Consider the following 19970-nt stretch of genomic DNA (forward strand, 5'->3'; position numbering starts at 1 on the left):
TTAAAGCATCAAATAGCCAACAAAAGCTTTTTGTTGACACAGAACAATTTCTTATCGTGTAGATGTATTTGTGATGATTTTATTTTTCGAAATTTCGATGTGCCATTAAAGGGAGGTAACAAGAGAAAAAAAAACCCACCGGCTTTTGGTGATGTATTTTGGGATCTGGATTTTAATCAGATTGACATCAACCGCAATATATACCAAGATATTTTTTTCCATTTATACAGCTTGGTTAAAATTATGAAGCTGTAGAAAGAACTGCTTAATGAAGGATAAAGAGTATCATATCACATGAATGTTGTTTCAATCATGACAAAACTAGAACTGAAGGGGCGGGAGGTGGGACAAGCAGTATTTTCTGTAACAGTACGCTTACCCGAGATCGTTTCTGAAATCAAAATCAACATTTTGTGAACATTTTATTTTCGTCAGGTTTTCTGGCCACTTGACGTACATCTGACGTTTTACTTCTGACATCAATTTGACGTCAGGGTATTTACGTCAGATCTTCGTCAAATACTCGTCAGTGACGTCCTGACCATCATTTGACGAAAATATGACGTAAATTTGACGTACAATGCCTGCTGGGACGTATATGTCTTCTTACCTGTATATAAAAAAAGCTGCGACCAGGACAATGACCAGAAGTGACCCAAGGACAATAATCACAATTCCATACTCCGGAAATGGTTCTACAAATTAATGTAAATTAAATATCATTATCTTTAACATTCATTATAATTGGCAGGACCAGACAACATCCGTAGGTAGAATTAAAACTATTTAATAGTTTGACATGTTTCAGCATACTAGGTAAGTCATCCTTAGAACAGAGTAAGTATTCAAAACACCGGATTTATGTACTATCTCTACCTAGTAACTACTCTAGTGGTAGATTTTAGATAGTCCGGTATTTTGAAATGTTACAGAACAGTTGTAATTCGTCCTTAAATGTTGTCAGGTCCTCTATATTTGCTGTTTACACATCTTTGAACTATACTTCTGTATTCCACTAGGAATCCATCCTTAAAGACTGCTGATATTACAGAATCTACCAGACCGGAAATTGGATCTCGTGTTCTGTGTATTGTATTCATCATAACTTGATAATATCAGAACATTGCCTAAAAAGGCATGATATTACCTTAGAATATAAACAAATCTTATGTACAAAAAGATGTGTTTTGAATTTATTTGAATAATTTTCACGACTTTTGTAAACTTTACTGTTCATAATCATAATAGATAATGGAAAAGCATTTATATGTGTGCACCATGTCCATGCCCCTTCTCTGTGTAGGCGAATGCGTGGAAACGAAAGCAACAAGTTACAAGGAGTAATACAAAGTATTCTCAAACATACAAAATTCGTGTCACACACCCGCACCCCCTCCCCCCCCTCTCTCTCTCTCTCTCTCTCTCTCTCTCTCCCACACACACGCACTCTCTCTCTCCCTCTCTCTCCCACACACACACACACTCACTCTCTCTCTCTCTCTGTCTCTCTTGTTAATTAATTCTCCAATGTTAATGTTAAGATACAAGAACTTAAGTGATTTGCAAATGTCCAGTGAACATAGTTATCGTACGATGAATGTATTTTAGGCATGACTTTAATAAATTAATCTAGCTACAACTAGTTAGGATTGCAAAAAGACCTTGAATTCAATAGCAGTTTCAATAAAAACTTCATTTAACAAATGAACAGTATGTCCAACAGAATAAGTTAAACTGCGACATACAACTGATTCGTCATTTGATGCTAGGGGCCTCGGGTATGGGGATCGATAAGGTGAATGACGAAAATCAACTTGGTCGAAACAAATGTAAGAACTGAGATGGGCAGACACACTTAAACTTAAAACACTTATAATAACAAATTCTCGACATATGACTTAAGGAGAGATGTTACATTTTAATCTTTCAAACGATGAAATAGACATTCCAGTTACACATAGAGAACGGCAATTTGGCTGGGTTGATGTTGTAAGTTTGCTTCTTGGTCCGCAAGTCTGGTATAATCATTCAGATATGCATGTTTTTCTTTGCCAATTTGGCATGATGTACTGTTTTCTGTCATATACAGTTCAATTTTGTTCTTTTAAAATGCTCATCAGACAAGTTTACTGCCTTTTCACTTACCACTTGGAGGGCATTTTGATCCGTCAAATCCACAAGTGGGCGTGTCTGGCGGTGGCGAACTCCGCCCACCTGCCCAGTAAATTTTCCTGTCTCGTTCCGGTTTATATTCTTTATTGTTTCCGTAATAATTAGCGACCACCTGAAAATGTTATTAGATATTAAACGATAATGGAAGAAATCTTCAGAACTCAAAAATTGCGTAAGCAACTCGCAAGTTTAAAGCAAATCTCATGAAAAACTTGGAATAGAATAAACCAAACAATGACATGAACTGGATGATCATACATCTGTTTCGTACTTTAATGACTGTTAAGAGACTCTAAGAGTCTACAATTTGAAACAAAGTAGGCAACAGAGGAAAATGAATACCGATCGCAGACACCCGATAACGGAGAATCTGTTCTTAGGTTTGACATTAATTATCCCCCAACGGGAGTGAAACCTGTACATGAATGCAAAGTAGGTTTAAAACGATGCAAAACGCCCGAATCCATCCGTCTGATCTGGCTTTGCACAAGAACAGGCATTTAATCTGTTGTTAGGAAATATATTCCCTCCTCATTAGATTTGAAATTTTCCGAACTAAAAGATTTTCCGATAAATCTCTGGATTTTACCATTTGACAGACATTGAAGCGATGTAGAATGTCAAAATATTTCAGAAATACTTAGGTGTGGATCAATATGTTTCATTGCATTTCAAAATAAAAAAGTGAATAAAATCCCCTTACAAGCATTCCCCATCGCAGTGGTTTTTTTCGTTAACTTGAAAAAAATTATAGTTTTTCTGAAGACTTTTATTTCGAATGCCAAGATTTAGTATTCTGCCAATGTAAGACCTATTACTGTATTATGGAGCTAGCTTAAAATATACAGGGTATGACAAAGTGAGAAGGCGTGGGCAAGAATGCTTTAAGAGTTAGCTTATTTCTAACAAAAATCCACACAGCGGATTTATAAAAGCGCATATCTCTTTTGTTTTGTGATCAACTGGAAAATAAATGATAGTAATAGTTCAAACTAGATCTATTAAAGATCTGATGTTAATCTGGATAAACACAACATGGCGATATCTGATCGCATCGGAAATGAAAATTGTAGATAAAAATATACGTAAAAATTATATATCATGTTCAATGCATATATACACAAATGTTTTTTTAGAATCCCATTACACAAACTGAAGGGTTTTTTTTAATCTAATATTTCTTCATTCACAAAAAACCGTATCATCAGCAGTGTATGCTTTCACAAAGTAGAAAAATGTGACGCATGCGTTATCGATATAGTGTACGAAACTAAAACATCTCAACAAATTCAATACACTTGGTTTCTGATAGTTTCTATCTATTTTATTTATTTTTTTATTTATCTATTTTATTTATTTTCTGATTCATTTATTTTTATTCATTTTGTTATTTTGTTGAAAGATGATTGTACTTTTTTACGGTTTTGTTTTTAACTTCCAAATGCTGACAGTTTGAGACAGGAAAACAAAACTGAACAAAAATTAATTTGTACGAAAGAAAGGAAGAAAATATTAACAATTCTTATTTACCATGCAGAATAAGGTTTGCCATGCTCTATTAATTATGAAATCAGCTTTTAGTTTTTCTTTCCCATTCTTCCCGAGTTTTTGCACTGCAACCATCAATTTTAAATTAACATAGCCATTCAGCCGCCAGTCACTGTTTGAAAGAACGGTATCCCCTAGCCTGTCTTCCGTGACCAAGATCCATTAAAACTATTGAATTTGAAATATTAATTCGGCTTTGAACTCGTAACGTATAAAAGATTAGCATGGTTTTAAGTGCGGGATGGAAATAATGCTTTAAAAAAGATACATCACTTAACTTTAGAGCACTACGAAAGGTTCGCAATTCAATATTTATGAGGAAAAAAGCTTTGCTAGGTTTTCAATAGAAATCTGATCTCTGGAACCGAAAATCAAAACTTTAAAATCTTTGATTTGATCCACACGTTATAGATTTCGTATCAAGACATTTATCATCAAGCCTTTTAATCAACAATATCGACATTACAAGCAATATAATCGCATGACCTTCATTTAAAGTCAGACTATAAAAGGCTCCGATTACCGTTACTAGCGTGGGTTTAAGTGCGTCAGAGTGAGGTTGAGGATTAAGATATTCAGTGGTTTTTTTTTTTTTTTTTTTGGTCCCGTTTTGTGTCTCTCAGAAACAGGAAAAGATGCGCAAAAAGTACGAAAAAGGCACATGTTCGGTAACACAACAAATACTAAACTGAAAATATGTCATAAAATGTTATATCTTTGTCTATTAATAACTGTTTCTTCCTCTCCCGTCACTTTAGTTCTTTACTTTTACTTTTAATCTTCCTAAATGTGACATATTAGACGCTATCATAATCTCACAAGAACGAAATGGAACTTAAAGTTGGTTCCCAGTTTCTAGTTCCGTTTAAGAAAACGAAACTGGGAACTAGACTCTGGTTCCTAGCGGTATTGACGTTGCTGTTCTCTGATTGACAAGGATTTTTTATTTCACAATTTCCATGTTTTCCATTGAAACAAAACAGAACCAGAAGTTGTATGATGGTGATGACAAATTAGCATTGAAAATAAAAGAAGAGAGAGAGAGGGGGGGGGGGAGGGGCGATAGATGGAGAAAGACATTTTAGTTATGACCGTGATGTCCGTAATGTTCAGAGGTTGTAAACAGAGCAATAAATAAATTTCAGAAGAAAGTCCTTTTTATGTGTGATATTCATTTTGATTTAGCTTCTTTTTGAGGTGGTTTATCGCCATGACTGTCGTAGATAATCCCCATAAACACACGAATTAGCTCCAGCCTATCGCATCTAGCTATATATCAGTGTACGGTTTTTTTCAGAGGAAATGACTTCCGTGTATAGATCATATATGACACTAAGGTATGATCTATATTAAACGATTTCTCGTGATCAAAACTGGCCTCGATAGCTCTGTCTATAGTTCATCAACCATAAAATCCCTGTTCAAGATTCGAGATGTATGGTTCGACTCGTGGAGTGTGTTTCTCAGTAAGCTATATTTTACAGCTCGCGGTCGTGGTAGTGACCTTTAGAAAGATATTTCACCCATCGCTTTGAATAGTATGTGGTGGGCCTCCCTCATGTTGTTCAGTGATGTAACTACCAAGGGGACCCCAACCCAAAGTCATTGCGGCATTTAACGGGATGACAAACAACGAAACAAACAATGAACTGTGGACACAAATAGGTTGGTCGTTTCTGTCAGCGCTTCAATATGATTTACACATGAATTATGTAGTTTTAAAGTTCAAAATTTGTCTTTGTGGATTTTAATCTTCGAAAATTTGTATTATTTGGTTATGCGATTTTTTTCAAACTAACAGATATAAATATTTCCTTATGGACGTTTGAAAAACAAACGAAAAATAATTAAAAAAACGAATAAATGCACAACGTTCCCATTCCTCTTTCAGGGAATCAGCCAGTACAGGAATGTTAGGTATAACATTAGACAACATGGTAACTGTATAACCCCGCCATATATCTAACTGTTGCTCTCAAGGCGAATATATATGTTGATTTACGTATCGGCATAAAACCAGAGATTGTAATCAATTAAGTCTCACGTGAATTGTAAAAAAAAATCACGTGATAAAACCTCTTCTAATGACTTAACTCCGAATTTTGAAGATTCATAGAGCACATAAGATGCGCGTGAGGGCGTTAAGAGAAAAACGATAAAATTACCTAAAACATTCTTAAAGAGCACTATGGGAAATTTAAATGGTTTCGTCACCGATCCTTGTCTGAAAACATATATCAGTACTTGTGTACTTAATCTAGTCAGGTAGTACTTTGTGACTAGTGGTATAACTTGTAAGTCAGGTAGTACTTTGTGACCTAGTGGTATAACTTGTATGTCAGGTAGTACTTTGTGACCTAGTGGGCGGGTATAACTTGTAAGTCAGGTAGTACTTTGAGACCTAGTGGTATAACTTGTATGTCAGGTAGTACTTTGTGACCTAGTGGGCGGGTATAACTTGTAAGTCAGGTAGTACTTTGTGACCTAGTGGGCGGGTATAACTTGTAAGTCAGGTAGTACTTTGTGACCTAGTGGTATAACTTGTAAGTCAAGTAGTACTTTGTGACCTAGTGGTATAACTTGTAAGTCAGGTAGTACTTTGTGACCTAGTGGGCGGGTATAACTTGTAAGTCAGGTAGTACTTTGAGACCTAGTGGTATAACTTGTATGTCAGGTAGTACTTTGTGACCTAGTGGTATAACTTGTAAGTCAGGTAGTACTTTGTGACCTAGTGGGCGGGTATAACTTGTATGTCAGGTAGTACTTTGTGACCTAGTGGGCGGGTATAACTTGTAAGTCAGGTAGTACTTTGTGACCTAGTGGTATAACTTGTAAGTCAGGTAGTACTTTGTGACCTAGTGGTATAACTTGTAAGTCAGGTAGTACTTTGTGACCTAGTGGTATAACTTGTATGTCATGTGCGCTTATAAACCTTATAAACTCACTGAGTAAACTAGAGATAAACGAGATGAATAATTAAACAGGATGAAATGAAGGCAAAACAAGTTTTTTGTCTTCCGATGAACGACTAAGGTCATGATGAACGTATCTTGTACTATTTCATTGAACACTATGCAGAGGACGGAAAGGACTATTGAAACAAATTTCCCAGATCTTCATCTGGGGTCAATGACCCGGATGATCATCAGACATGACTATATGAACCCTCTGAAGACAAAGGTGTATGTTTTATAAACGTTGACATCATCACTATTAGAAGCATGCTATATCGGAAGTCTGGTCATGGCACCGCGGAGAGGTCAACAAGTGTATTTTCAACTTTAGACAAACCTGTCCTTAGATACTAATTTACTTATTTTGGTCAAATATGGCAGATCTGTTCCCATCCGGTATAAATACCCAGCAAAATAGTTTCTGGACCGTTGAGCCCTCCACAGCAACTTTCGTCCGCTTTCCAAATGGGATTCAATCAACAGATTGTAGAGTGTATACGTTACGATCCTCAAGATATTTCATGGTCGGTTGAAGGAAAGTTCTGGTATTTTATAAAGTCATTTGGCGTGAAAAACTACTGATCTTGTGACCAAGTTTATCTTTTTGACAACAGTTTTTAACTTAAATCAGAAAGCATTATACTAATTCATCATAGCGTATCTTAAATTATCTTAGTTTATCATGATTTCAAAATCAACACCATACTTATGTAAAACTTACCCGGAATTTTCCGTCCTTCGGATCCATGTCCAGTAGTGAATAATCAGCATTTCTGTCCCCATTGTCATCGATACTGACCGTTCCCGTTATCCCTATAACGAAAAACTGACCATTAAGAACCGGAAGTTGAAAGACTTCTCAACTGACTCACCGGAAATGGATGTTTATAATGCTATACTGGGAAATACTAAGTGTTCGTATTTATTTTATTACTTAGTTATGTGTTTAAATGGGAATGGCCATCCACGAGACAGGTGTCCCGGATGTATGACGCAGTATAATTCTGTACTTCAGTCAACTATACCTAATTGAAAAAGCACAGTAAGGTGATATTCACTTGTGTGTCGTTTGTACGATCATAATAGTGTTTTCAGTATGTATCACAATATGTCAAATGCACCAACCGTACAGATGTTATGAAATTCATGACACTTTTTCTTTAAATAAAAAAAAACAACTACTGGATTTTAAAAAAAAATGGCATGTATGTTTTCGAAACTGATGACGTCATAACAACAATTTTTCATTTCTTTACAAATATAAAAAATGAAACGAAAAAATGAAATAATAAAAAAATATACTTTGCTATTCAATGGAATCCTCAAAAGAGTCACTAATAAGTGTCTGTGCTTGGAACAAACCGCTATACAGTAACAAGAGAACTGATTAAAGAAAGTTCTAGCTCACAGGATGACGCCAATTTTTACCAATACACATGTAATCAAACACAGTGAAACGTTTGCACGGTCGGTGCGGCCGATTGGGCTATATTCCTGAATATTTGGGGAAAAAAATGAAAAACAAAACACGAAAACACAATGGTAATAAAAAATCAAAAAAGCAAACAAAGAAAAACAAAAAAGAACAAAACAAAGCAAAACAATAACCAGAATAAAAAACAAACAAAAAAAAAATTAAAAAAAAAAATACAAAAGCAAAACAAAAAATGTTTAAATCGATGCCAGTCAGAAAAAAATTATTTAAGCAGCTGACTTTCATATGTAGATTATCGTTACATTTACATTATCTTGGTAACTGGATGGTTTTTATACAGAAATAATTCGTTGAAGTCCAGAATATTAATTTCCAATCATATTGTGCATACTCATGGAATAACATTAGTAAAAATAAGCGCCATGTCGTGAATATTGTGATAAGGGGAAGTAACTCCTGACCCATTTTTGGTCACTGAAATCAAAATGTAGGTACGTGGTCATGGAGAGTGCGTTGATATCGGAAAAGCCGATTTATTTTCCGGAAAGAAAGAAAGAAAGACAATATTTAATAGTACTAGATAATGATCTATTTGCTTTCTAGAGATGATCAGATATAATTTACTGTAAAATCATTCATTTTCGTGGTGTTTTATTTGCAATGATAGCATCAGTACTCTTAATCAACGGATTTATACATCCACAAATTGTTGAAATTAGTAAAATAGAGTTATAAAGCTTTACTTATCCATGAAATCAAGTGTCGATAAAATAGGAAGTGTTTGAAAAAACTACGAAAATTCAGCCATATTGAATGATATGATTTGACGGTAACTTCTTATTGAAAATTATTGATGACGTCATATTTATCTTGTGATTTTTATTGAGAAATCATCACTTGAATATCGATATTCGTCCACACTGCGCTTAAAAACAGCATTGTTCCTTTGAACTGAAATACCTTTTCTATGGCATAGATATTGCTATTGTAAATCATTAATATTTCATGAGCTGAATATTCTCGTGGTACATTAGAGAAATGTTCAGGAAGATTTCCCTTAAATACATTGAAAATAAAATCAAATGAGAAAGGTGCAAAAGATTTTTTTTATGAAATATTCATTTTAGCGAAATATGCTTTCGTTTTTATTTTCAAAGCGAAAACGAATACAGGAAATAAAAATCGTCAAAGATTCGTAAATCTGGAGACATGTTATCTTTTCTGAGATTATTGACTTATATGAACCAAGCCTTTAGAATAAGAACTCGCTAAAATTTAATGATTTACAGTAAAAAATCATAGAAAGAGAAACATGTGGCGTTATATATTAACAAGTAGAATCACGGTAAAACAAAAGTATGGCGATAGTATGATACACAGAATATGGGGGTGTTAGTCTACATCATATGTGTGCCAAGTGTCGATGCAGTCATCTCATACAACTTCTTTTTGTAACTTCAAACAAGAATTAAAAATAAACATTAAGGTACGGGAGCAAATGATATTTCTTCTTGCTTTGAATGTTATTTTTTGACTTTTTTCTTTCAAAATTTAATGCTAAAACATATTGACAAATATTGTTAAGCTATTAGAACAGATGCTGAAATCCTTTGTGTTTCTTTCTTTTTTTTTTCCTTTTGTTTTTATATATTCGTTTTTTACATGTATATATAGGTAAAACATAAGCAAATATAAGCAAACTCTTATATGTGCAGTTAAACATATTTTGATTTAGATGATAGTACTTGTTTATTGATAGCAATTCATTTGAAGGATGGAATAACTATTCTGACTTGTTTTCCCATGTCAAGGTTAATGTGTATTTTTTTTATTAATTTTGAAATACAGAAAAACGCTTTAATAATAATTTAGAAACACTATTCTTATGAAGAAGATAATAAAATCTTGAAATATGTAACTTTTTTTGTACGATAAATACTTTTTGATACCGGATATGAGATAACTACATCGTCACTTCCGGTTTCAGTTGTTAGTTAGCACTACGATTCTGGCAACTGCTTAATGTAATATGTATATGTTGTGAATTCAAACCAGAAGTTATGACGTCATACCCGAAACTCCTGCAACAAAACGGGAACATAAATAATACGTAAGTTTCTTTTTTTTCTAATCAATAAGCCTGGGGGACACTAAAATCTTGCTCACTTTTGCTGATTGTCACGTGACTGTATAATCACATGTTACATTGCTAAATCACGTGACGATCAACATTGCACTTTTTTATGAAAAAAAATAATCAGACAAAATGTGAGTTATATAAAATACTACTATGAGAATGGATTTGTTTTTTAGTTGTCTAAATACAAATGATTAGTGTTGTGTATGTTATTCAGAGTTTTAACAAATATACATCATGACTAATGTGATATACCAATATATATGTGGGAGTGGAAAGAGGGAGGATTTATACACGACAATGATAAAAGCACTGGTTTTCTAATAACACGATCTACAAAATAAACAATGATGGATGCGAATTCGATCACAGTTTCAGCTTTTTAATCAGACAACGGAAATCATATTTCAGTAGCTAAAGTATGAAAAAGACATCAATAACTACATTCAAATGCCAAGGGTATATCAAAAATACGAAATATATTGAAAAAAAACGAAACGATAAAATATAGCGATTTAGATTATGATGTATCTTGTAAGCTATATGACTAATTTTTTTTACGTCAAGCAAGCACGTATTTCTTCTTAACCATATCTTCAAATACCAAGGGTAACGTAAAATTGCGAAATGTTCGTAACATACGAAACGTTCTGCACAATAAAGTCGCGATCCTTTCCAGTCGATGGGAGTTTATGGGATGAGTTTTGTTAGCATATCATGCTGGACTATATAAAGCACAACAAATACAAAATATAAATTCTTTCATAAAGAGTGGTTGATAATTAAGAACATTATTTTCCATTTTTCGCAAGCTCACTTTTCCCACAAAAACGGAAAACAAACAACAGATTATGTAATGAAATACTAAGACAAGAATATTAGACATTGAAATAAAACTTCTGAAAGATGTACAGGGGTCACATCGGCTTTCAAAGTCCTTGCGCCAAAACAATTCACTAAACTTTATATTTTTCGCCAATTATTTTTTTATCGCAACATGCAAAATCAGCGACCACTAACGTAAACAGTTCATTTACCTTATTGGTGCTTAATTCACAAAAAATGACGTCACGAAATCGTTATAATCCTATATATGGCAGTAGGAGAGAATGATCTCACTGGAAGCAATATTCATTAGGTATTGTATAGCGTGTACTTCTCCCAACATAACACTAGTACAAGACACGGAATCGTAACATTACAAGTCTGAAGACCTTTTTTGAAACTGTTCAGATTTATAAAATTCTAGGTCATCTGAAAAATGTTGGTCTATATTATATAATATGACTTACCATTTTAATCTTTTGTGTAATATAACCATTTAAGATTTTCAGCATCTGTCTTTTACCTTTTAGTTTGTTTGATGTTATTTCCTATTTGGATCGCTGTGTGATTTTACAGGTTGATGACCCTAATGACCTTTTATGTGTTGGCGGGCCGTTAAGATTGTAATAATAATAATAACAACTTACTTACTTGTATACATACATAGAGAATATAATGATGATAATAATAATACAAGACATGGATGTTGCTATTCAATAATCATAAGACGACAGTTGATGACATCATACTTGCCTGACGTCATCCTGTCATTTACAGGATTGGCGGGAGAAGCTATGGTCACTGATTGGGGAAATGAGATGAAACGGAAAACCTTTAGCTAAGGGAGATAACTCCGACGGAGATCGACTCTAAGCTTGACAGCCGAGTGAGAGGACAATGGAGAGGGGGCATAATAAGTTTGTGTTAATCACATCTAGACGAAAACGATTACTATACCTGTTCATCGTTTTGATAACAAAACATTCGTTTTTAGGGGATAAAACGAAAAACACAAAAAACTGGATTTTCCATCCGTGATGAAATCATTGACAAACCTATTTTGTCTCGCACAATCCACAGATCTTTTAATGATTTGCAAAAAAAATGATTTGCAAGATTTGAAAATAATCGCGTATTTCTTTTCAACTGTATCAGACATATCGATATTGGAATGAGAAGTAAATATAGAGTACCAATTTGAGAGAAAAACACGAAAGATGTTACGTTTTGTGTTCTTTTAATAACAAGGGACATACCAACTTGTCAAAGGAAACAAAATTAAAACCCAAGGAGAATAAGACCAGGTGCTCCAGAAGAATAAGCGTCTTCTGCTTCATCGTCAACACCTGCTATGTAAACATTGGTCAATCACAGCAAGTAATGTCAAATAAGGATAAGATATACAACATCGGAACCAACTGGCAAACACTGACGAGCATACAACACGCCCTGGTACATATCGCATAAGGAAATGAATCAAATGGATAAAAATAGACATTTCGAAAATTAAATCATGAAGGAATATATTTTTGTCCGATAAATGGAAAATTTGAAATTGATAATTTTGAAGCTAATGTTTTTTTTTCTTTTTTTATTCATGTTTGTTTGTTTATTTGTTAGTTTTAAAGTCAATGAAGAGAACTTGTGAACTGGTAAAAATAACCATATCTACTAAATCTGATGAATCATCATAACTTCCAATTGATTTTTACACGAACTTTCAAAGAGTAAGGGAAGGCATTTATCGAGATTGAAAAATCATACTGAAGATCCAAAACAGACAAAAAACCATGATACAACTGACGGGTGACATTTATGAGTAATCAGTAATTACACAGAACATATGTGTGAGGGAAAAAACTAATGAGAAAAGATAATTATCTTTTCTGCCATGGTTAGGAAATTGATATTCGGTAAAGTCGTTTGCAGGGTACGCGTGAACCAACCGATATTGAAAATACAGTGTACAGGAAAATGTCTGAAATCTGAAAATTAAAAAAGAGAGTGATGATATTCCGGATTTTGTTTGAATGTCAAATCTCTTTACTTTACATATGGGATATGTATATATCTATAACGATACATTATCCTAAAGTGAAAGTACGAAAAGAGCATCGTGATTTTCTCAGGAATTTAAGTAAAAAACAATGTCATAATGATGTGTTTCCTATCTTTCCCCCGTGTTTGACAGGAATGCCTATGGATACTGGTTTCTCAAATCCGTCTTGGATAAGTGTCATGAACACATACCAAAAAACCATAACAGAATCTCATTAAAAAGCTTTGTCAGTTTAACTACTTTCGCTGGTAATAAATCATAGCTTAATATCAAAATGGCTCATTTGAAAAAAAATCTGTTCAAATGGTTTTCATAATACGCACACAAGGGAATCAGCAAGACTTCATTTTAGAAAGGCAAATTGTAATGTTCTGTTTTTACGATGTAAAACACGTCCGTTTTCCACAAAACGTGACGTATTATACCAGAACTCAGTTCATACACATCATGCAAATCGAATTTGGAAAACACGTGTTGAAGCACCACGTGCACGCTATCTCGATGACACATTCTCACGATTTGCAAGATCTAGAAAGTGCAGCAGTATGCAGGCGAACGTGCAAAACGCAGGAAAGACGCGGATGTTATTAACTTCGGGTCGAATATTAAACACATCAACCGGTCTCTATCACACATTCCCCTTGTAAATATCTGACTGTTTTAAAATTACAAATTATCAATCGGTTTTTAATGGTTAAGAGGTTTTCCAAGCCGAATACTAAAGTGTACGAACCAGGGACTACAAGCTGAAGCACTTGAAAACGAGGTTAGGTAAGAAAAGAGGTGTTTGTTTCATTTATATAAAAGTACACGGAAACCGCCGATATTTAAAGAATACCTGTGTCTGAGTACATAATGTTTTGTTTTTTGTTTCATCTAATACCAAGGGATCGTTTGGTCAGTCCGAGTAAATTGAGATAATTGAGTTTTAAAATACGTATTTTCCTTATAGTTATGCGCTGTGCAACATACTCTGATGTTAGGTGTACCGCCTTTTTAACAAAGAATTTATTTCAAATATCTGATTGAATCAATTGAAAGTAAATTTTCGATATTTCAATTTGGGGCTCGACAGCTGCGTTCACTGAAGGTTCTAAGTAAATTTCACTTATAAGGGTAATCGATATTTAAAATGCATAAGCAATATAGATAGGCGAATTAGATGCAGGAGACATTTTGAATATATAGTTTGGAAACAGGATATATATATATATTCCTCTCTAAAACTTAGTACGCAAATAAACATAATATTTTTCTAAGTGAATAATTAAAAAGAATAATGAAAATAAACATAGGAAGACGTAACATTGTGATCTTTCTTATTTCATTCTTACATTATATATTTTGAATAAATTGATCTAAAGGAAATGCTGATTTTAAGTTTCAACAATTTTTTAAGTAAATAATGAATCAAATAGACTATTTATACCAGGGTGTTTGATAAAGGAATGTTAATAGTCTGGACGGATATTCCGTCCGAGTTCTGTATTATACTGATCACAGAATAACTGTACCTTGGGGCTGACTTCATCCCACAAGGCTCTCGACCCGCACTGTAATTACGGAAGCGGAAATAATCGAGTAATAAAACACAAGCTGCCGGCAGAAACATTCCGGAATGTAATATTAGCGACATATTTCATGCATTTTTTGTGCGATGTAAGATTTTGTCGGGATGATAATTATTTGCTTCGTATCGATCTCAGATAAGATATACTAATATTTGTTGTCTTAAAAAGACAGGATTATGAATCATTGGCATTTTATAGAAATCTATTTAATGTACGGATGTAACTATATTTTTTAAATTTTGAAATCTAACTCTAGTATAGTTTTAAGAAAATATCAAAATACTTAAAAAATATTAAAAAGATTCTTCCTTACCATATAGATTTAAACATTTGTTAAATTCATTTGTAAGCTAACAATGCTTTATACGTAAAACTATGGGATATCGCTTATAACGTCTTTACACATACACAATACAGTATGATATACGTAGAAATAAGACAATGGGATTATTTGTTTTTCTTCTCTTGCCAAATGTTTTGATATCAACATCGATATAACGCTAAAACCGGGTCAACAAAACATATGTCTTGTCAGAAATTTGATGTACAAATTATAGAATTAGTAAAGATGTCTTATCAAAAATGTTTGAAAACGTGGTAACGATCGAATTTCATACTTAAGTTCCCTTAAACAATAACCTGACGTATTCAGGTGTTAGTAAATAGCGCTGATAATTATCAGTGATGTATAAACATTCGTATACCTATATTACGCCTCAATCGTTAAGAATACATCTTCCTAGACGTTTGTATATATATACTCATCTAAAATATTGTTTCGTTTCGTTTGTTTTTTGCGTATTGCAAATCAGATATTTAAATTACAGGTTTCGTGTTAATTTAGGAATTTTATCAAACAGGAGCGTTTCGTTTCGTTAGATTTATTATCTTCTTACTACTTCTTCCAGTCAATTAACTCTGCAATATGCATTCAGCATCATTGAAAAAGATAGTAATGACTTTCTTTTTACATTCGTTCCGTTTATTTATGCAGCAAATCTGTAATTTGTACCTCGCTATATCTATATATTCAGGGATTCTAATTAATTCCTTCACCTTCTCAGGCAGGTTGCAGATTACGTGCACTAGTGTATTGAATTGTGGGGCTAGTGCACCTCCACATCTTTTTTTTATTTATTTTTTTTCCAATTTTGCTTTCACTAAGTCGCCTCCTTGGTTTCAGAATAAAGACGTTTAGCGTCACTGACGCATCCTAGAAGGACGAAAATTTGTATAATGCAGTTTTATTAATTTATTTATTATCTGACTCAACTGTATGTAATTCTGAATTTACATAGAAACATGTTATTCGTTTGTGTGTCTGTCGTTAAAAGTTGATCATTTAAACGGATAAGAAAGCAGGTGTGAGTGAGTGATTGAGAAAGTAATACACACAGATAAAAATGTTTAAGATTTACTCATGGCTAATAGATAACAGACTTATCGACAAAACGATTGACTGATTCTGTAACGAGTTCACGAATCTATTTATCTACATAATTATTTATTTATAGTGAATTTATCAATGGGTTGATTGATAAATGAAGGAACGAATTAACGAATGGTTGTTACGACAGATGAAAAGAAAACTTCGATTGAATGAATGAATCAACGAACGACCGAATGAAAGAATGAATGAATGAAATCAAAATCCCGAATGAAGGAACGAAAAAAAAATTAATGAAAACATATATTTTGATCCAATTTCTGGAGCAAATGAATACATTGAGAAAGGAATCTGGGAGAGAATTGTAGGAAACTCACAAAGTTATCAGGAGGACGATGGTGGATCGTAAGTGATAGGCAAGATGGAATGTAAGTCATTCCTAGAAATCAAATAAGCAGTAATTAAGGACTAAAATCACTCCTTAATGGCACTCGGGCTATCAAATCCCCATCTCTCCTTGTAGCTACTGTCAGAACACTGGGGAGATTGATGGGACAGGGGAAATAGGCAGATAATCCGAGGTACACACGAAAATATCGAATTCTTAGAGCGTTGTCACGTCAATGAGAAGAAAATAATTCCATATTTCCGTTGAGTTTGAGTATGCTTTCTATCTTTATTTAATAAAAACAGAAAAATGAAAATATTGATTTTGATTTAAACATATTTATTGCCCTCTAATGAAATATCTATCATTGATAAAATAACGCTTGTTTCTCACTTGCTTCAAAAATGTGCATACTGTTCACTTTAAAGATTCATTTGTATATAAATTTATGTTTGTTAAGTTAAAGTAGAATATTTCACTTTCTACATTACTGTTGACCTATTAGACATGGTTAGAGGAAGTAGCACTTTGACGTCACGTGACTGATCACCATATTAAATTTCTCAATCATGCGTAACGAGTGATTTGGACTGCCTAAAAACAGGTATCGAGATGTATTTCAACCGTGCGATCTTGGTGGTGATTTAATTTAGATTAAGATGTGATAGAATTTAACGAAAACCAAACTTTTTGCCAAAAACCCTTTAAGGCAGCTAATTCCATATTAAATAATTTCGCTTCAATGTATTGTAAATTATGATGTTCTAATGAGTGGTGTCGGGGTATGACAGCGGAGCTTTACGAGCCTCGTGATGGCTGTTATCATTTTTTACTGCGGGCCTATCCTTTGACTTGTTTCTTACGAATTGCCTTTGATGAAACAATATCCAAGCGACCAGCCCAAGTTAATGACATTTTTATTAACAAAATATTGAGATTTATCAACCTCATAAAAGCTATATATAGAACGGATTCTTAGCTGAGGTGATAAATGGGGACTATTTTTTCAAACTACACGGCAAATTTGTCCTATACATTGTGACTAAATCTTCAATCAATATTTACTGTTTGCTTTTTTTCAAATGATAAGAAAAATAGAATGAAACCTAATTTCCTTTTTCCTGCTAAATTGCACTGAAGCAGGCAACAGTTTTAAAGTTGGTAATATTTCAATGTAATTTCGCTGGTAAAACAGGACTGTAACGGCGTTTCATCTTAAATAATCACACTTCGTTACAATGTCCCACGATTATGTAAAGCTATGTATTTATGAAAACACAACAGTATATCAAATAGAGTTACTTACCCCCACCCCCCAATCCACCCACACACATCTTATTTCAACACTCTTACTACCAAAACCTTATTATTTCTCAGCATTCCAGTATTTTGTAACTAAGTCCGTCTTAGCGTGCCACGGTTTGGGCTTTTTTCACTCCAATTCTACACCATGAAAGTTCATACGGTCTTCAGAGTCGATAATTCTAATTTCGAGGATCCGAAAAGTTCACAAGCCTATGATTTATTTTTGGCAGGGGACTTGAGCGAGGGTTTTGGTGTGGCACTTAGCGAGTAAATTATTGATTTCTTTTTTTAATGTTCGTTTCAAAAGCTCTTCAATGTAATCCTCAATATTATTATTTATTGATAGCGTACGTCTGATAAAACACGTTTCATTCAATGTCTTTTCATTTTAAAGGAACGGTTTTATCCCAAATACTGTAAACGTGCATATTTTAGAGGTAATGTTATTTTAGCGCTGGCTGCAGTTTCTTTAGCCGTTGTTGATACAGTGGACTCTGTCTAAACCGGACTCTGTGCAATCCAGATATCTGCCCATTCCGGTCAAATAATGAAGTCCCAATTCAAACAATGTGATAACAATGGACTCTCTACAATCCGGAGCTCTCTACAAACCGGCCAAATTATTCGGTTCCAAAGGTGTCCGGTTTTGACAGATTCCATTGAATGACCATCGATGCCAATATACAAATTCCTCATTTCGTTTGTTAAAAATTGAAAAGATAAAAAAATTTACTGCGAAGAAATAAGTAATGTCAGTTAACAATATCATCCAGACAGCAAAAGTCACTGAGTACTGAAACAAACATGTATTTTGTCCCTAAAGGTGAATCATAGATACAATAGGATTGCTTGTAACGGTAAGTATACGCTTGGTAGATAACTCTCAGGATTCTCTTTCGCCTGACAAACCCCACTATTATTTCGAAATAAGCCACATGAGATGTACTTAGTTCTGGGATGGTGTAAATAATTGCTGGAACAGCGAATTCAGTTTCGTTACTTTCGTGGGTGCGGTGATTTAGGAAGAACAGCCTCATATGTTGTCATGGTTACCTTGGGATAATGATTTGGAAGGCTTCTATCCATAAGAGTGTTTGATGAGGTACAATGTACATATGAAACGCTGTATAGTACTTAATATGACCTAACGAGTCCCTGGAATGTTTTATTCTAAAGAGTTTTCGGAAAGCGTCTTGTATTATACAATGGTTATATAACCTCCAAATACCCCTCCCCCAGACCCCGAAACACCCCTCCCACTGACCCCCAAACACCCCTCCCCCCCCCCCGACCCCTAAACATCCCTCCCCCATATCCTCAAACATCCCTCCCCCAGACTCCCAAACACCCCTCCCACAGAACCCCAGAAGTAATAGCAATCTTTATCTCCCGCTGAGTACAGCTGTAAGCGGTATTCTACCTCATCAATGATACAGACGAATTCTGTAGCTCACCAAACCTTTCAGTGACAGTGTATATACGTGTGATAAATATTCAAAGTCAAATTTCATTAAAGATGTCTCACGGGACACCGTAGTCTTTTCTCTTCTAGATCAAAATCAGTTTTGATATCTCCAAACTATGTACATGTATAAGATAATGACTTTAACCAGAAGGACGGTAGTAACAGCTTTAACTAAATTATAATATTCTCTATTCAGACCTAATAAGCATTAATTCTATATTCTGTATTATCGATTTCACTATAATGATAAAAATGAATTAAAAACCTACTTTTGTAAATGCTAATACTGACTATTAAAAACCTTCAGCGATGCTAAAATTTTATTTTTTTTCTTATTTAAATTTTTGTCTAGTGTCGTAGGACAATGAAAGGGAAAGAACATACACGTTTATTTATTTACAAAATATTGTCAATCAAATGTTATGTGTACAGAACAAAAATACGCCATATTTTCCATAGCAACTGGGAAATGAATTCACTTTCAAGCAACGCTGATGGTTCTTCATACCTTGCAGACAATGTAAAAAAAGATTAACAACTACAAAAACAACAAACAAACAAAACTTAGTGAACAGCTACGACTTACCGTCAAATGTACGGTTCCACATAAGTTTTGTAATTTCTGTCCCATTCGTAATGGATCGATTTCTCGTCAAAGTCTCGTTCAGCGCGATAGCATATAGTATGACCGCGTCGTGGAAAGCACCAACAAAACTGTTTACCT

At 34.0% G+C, this 19970-nt stretch overlaps 1 protein-coding gene across 2 annotated transcripts in view; it reads right to left on the bottom strand.

The window, feature by feature from the left end:
• The window catches only part of LOC132553699 (atrial natriuretic peptide receptor 1-like), a 144373-nt gene that overhangs the window by 72242 nt on the left and 52161 nt on the right, over nucleotides 1-19970 (bottom strand). For both annotated transcript variants that reach the window (XM_060217965.1, XM_060217964.1), the window contains exons 4-7: nucleotides 19833-19968; nucleotides 7396-7487; nucleotides 2146-2284; nucleotides 611-695 (exon numbers count right to left, since the gene is read on the bottom strand). In XM_060217965.1, coding sequence (XP_060073948.1) covers nucleotides 611-695; nucleotides 2146-2284; nucleotides 7396-7487; nucleotides 19833-19968 — 452 coding nt within the window. The remainder of the gene's footprint in view (nucleotides 1-610; nucleotides 696-2145; nucleotides 2285-7395; nucleotides 7488-19832; nucleotides 19969-19970) is intronic.

The sequence above is a fragment of the Ylistrum balloti genome, unplaced genomic scaffold (genome assembly GCF_031769215.1).
Source record: "Ylistrum balloti isolate Yb309-2 unplaced genomic scaffold, AGI_CSIRO_Ybal_v1 Utg370344, whole genome shotgun sequence".
NCBI lineage: Eukaryota > Metazoa > Mollusca > Bivalvia > Pectinida > Pectinidae > Ylistrum > Ylistrum balloti.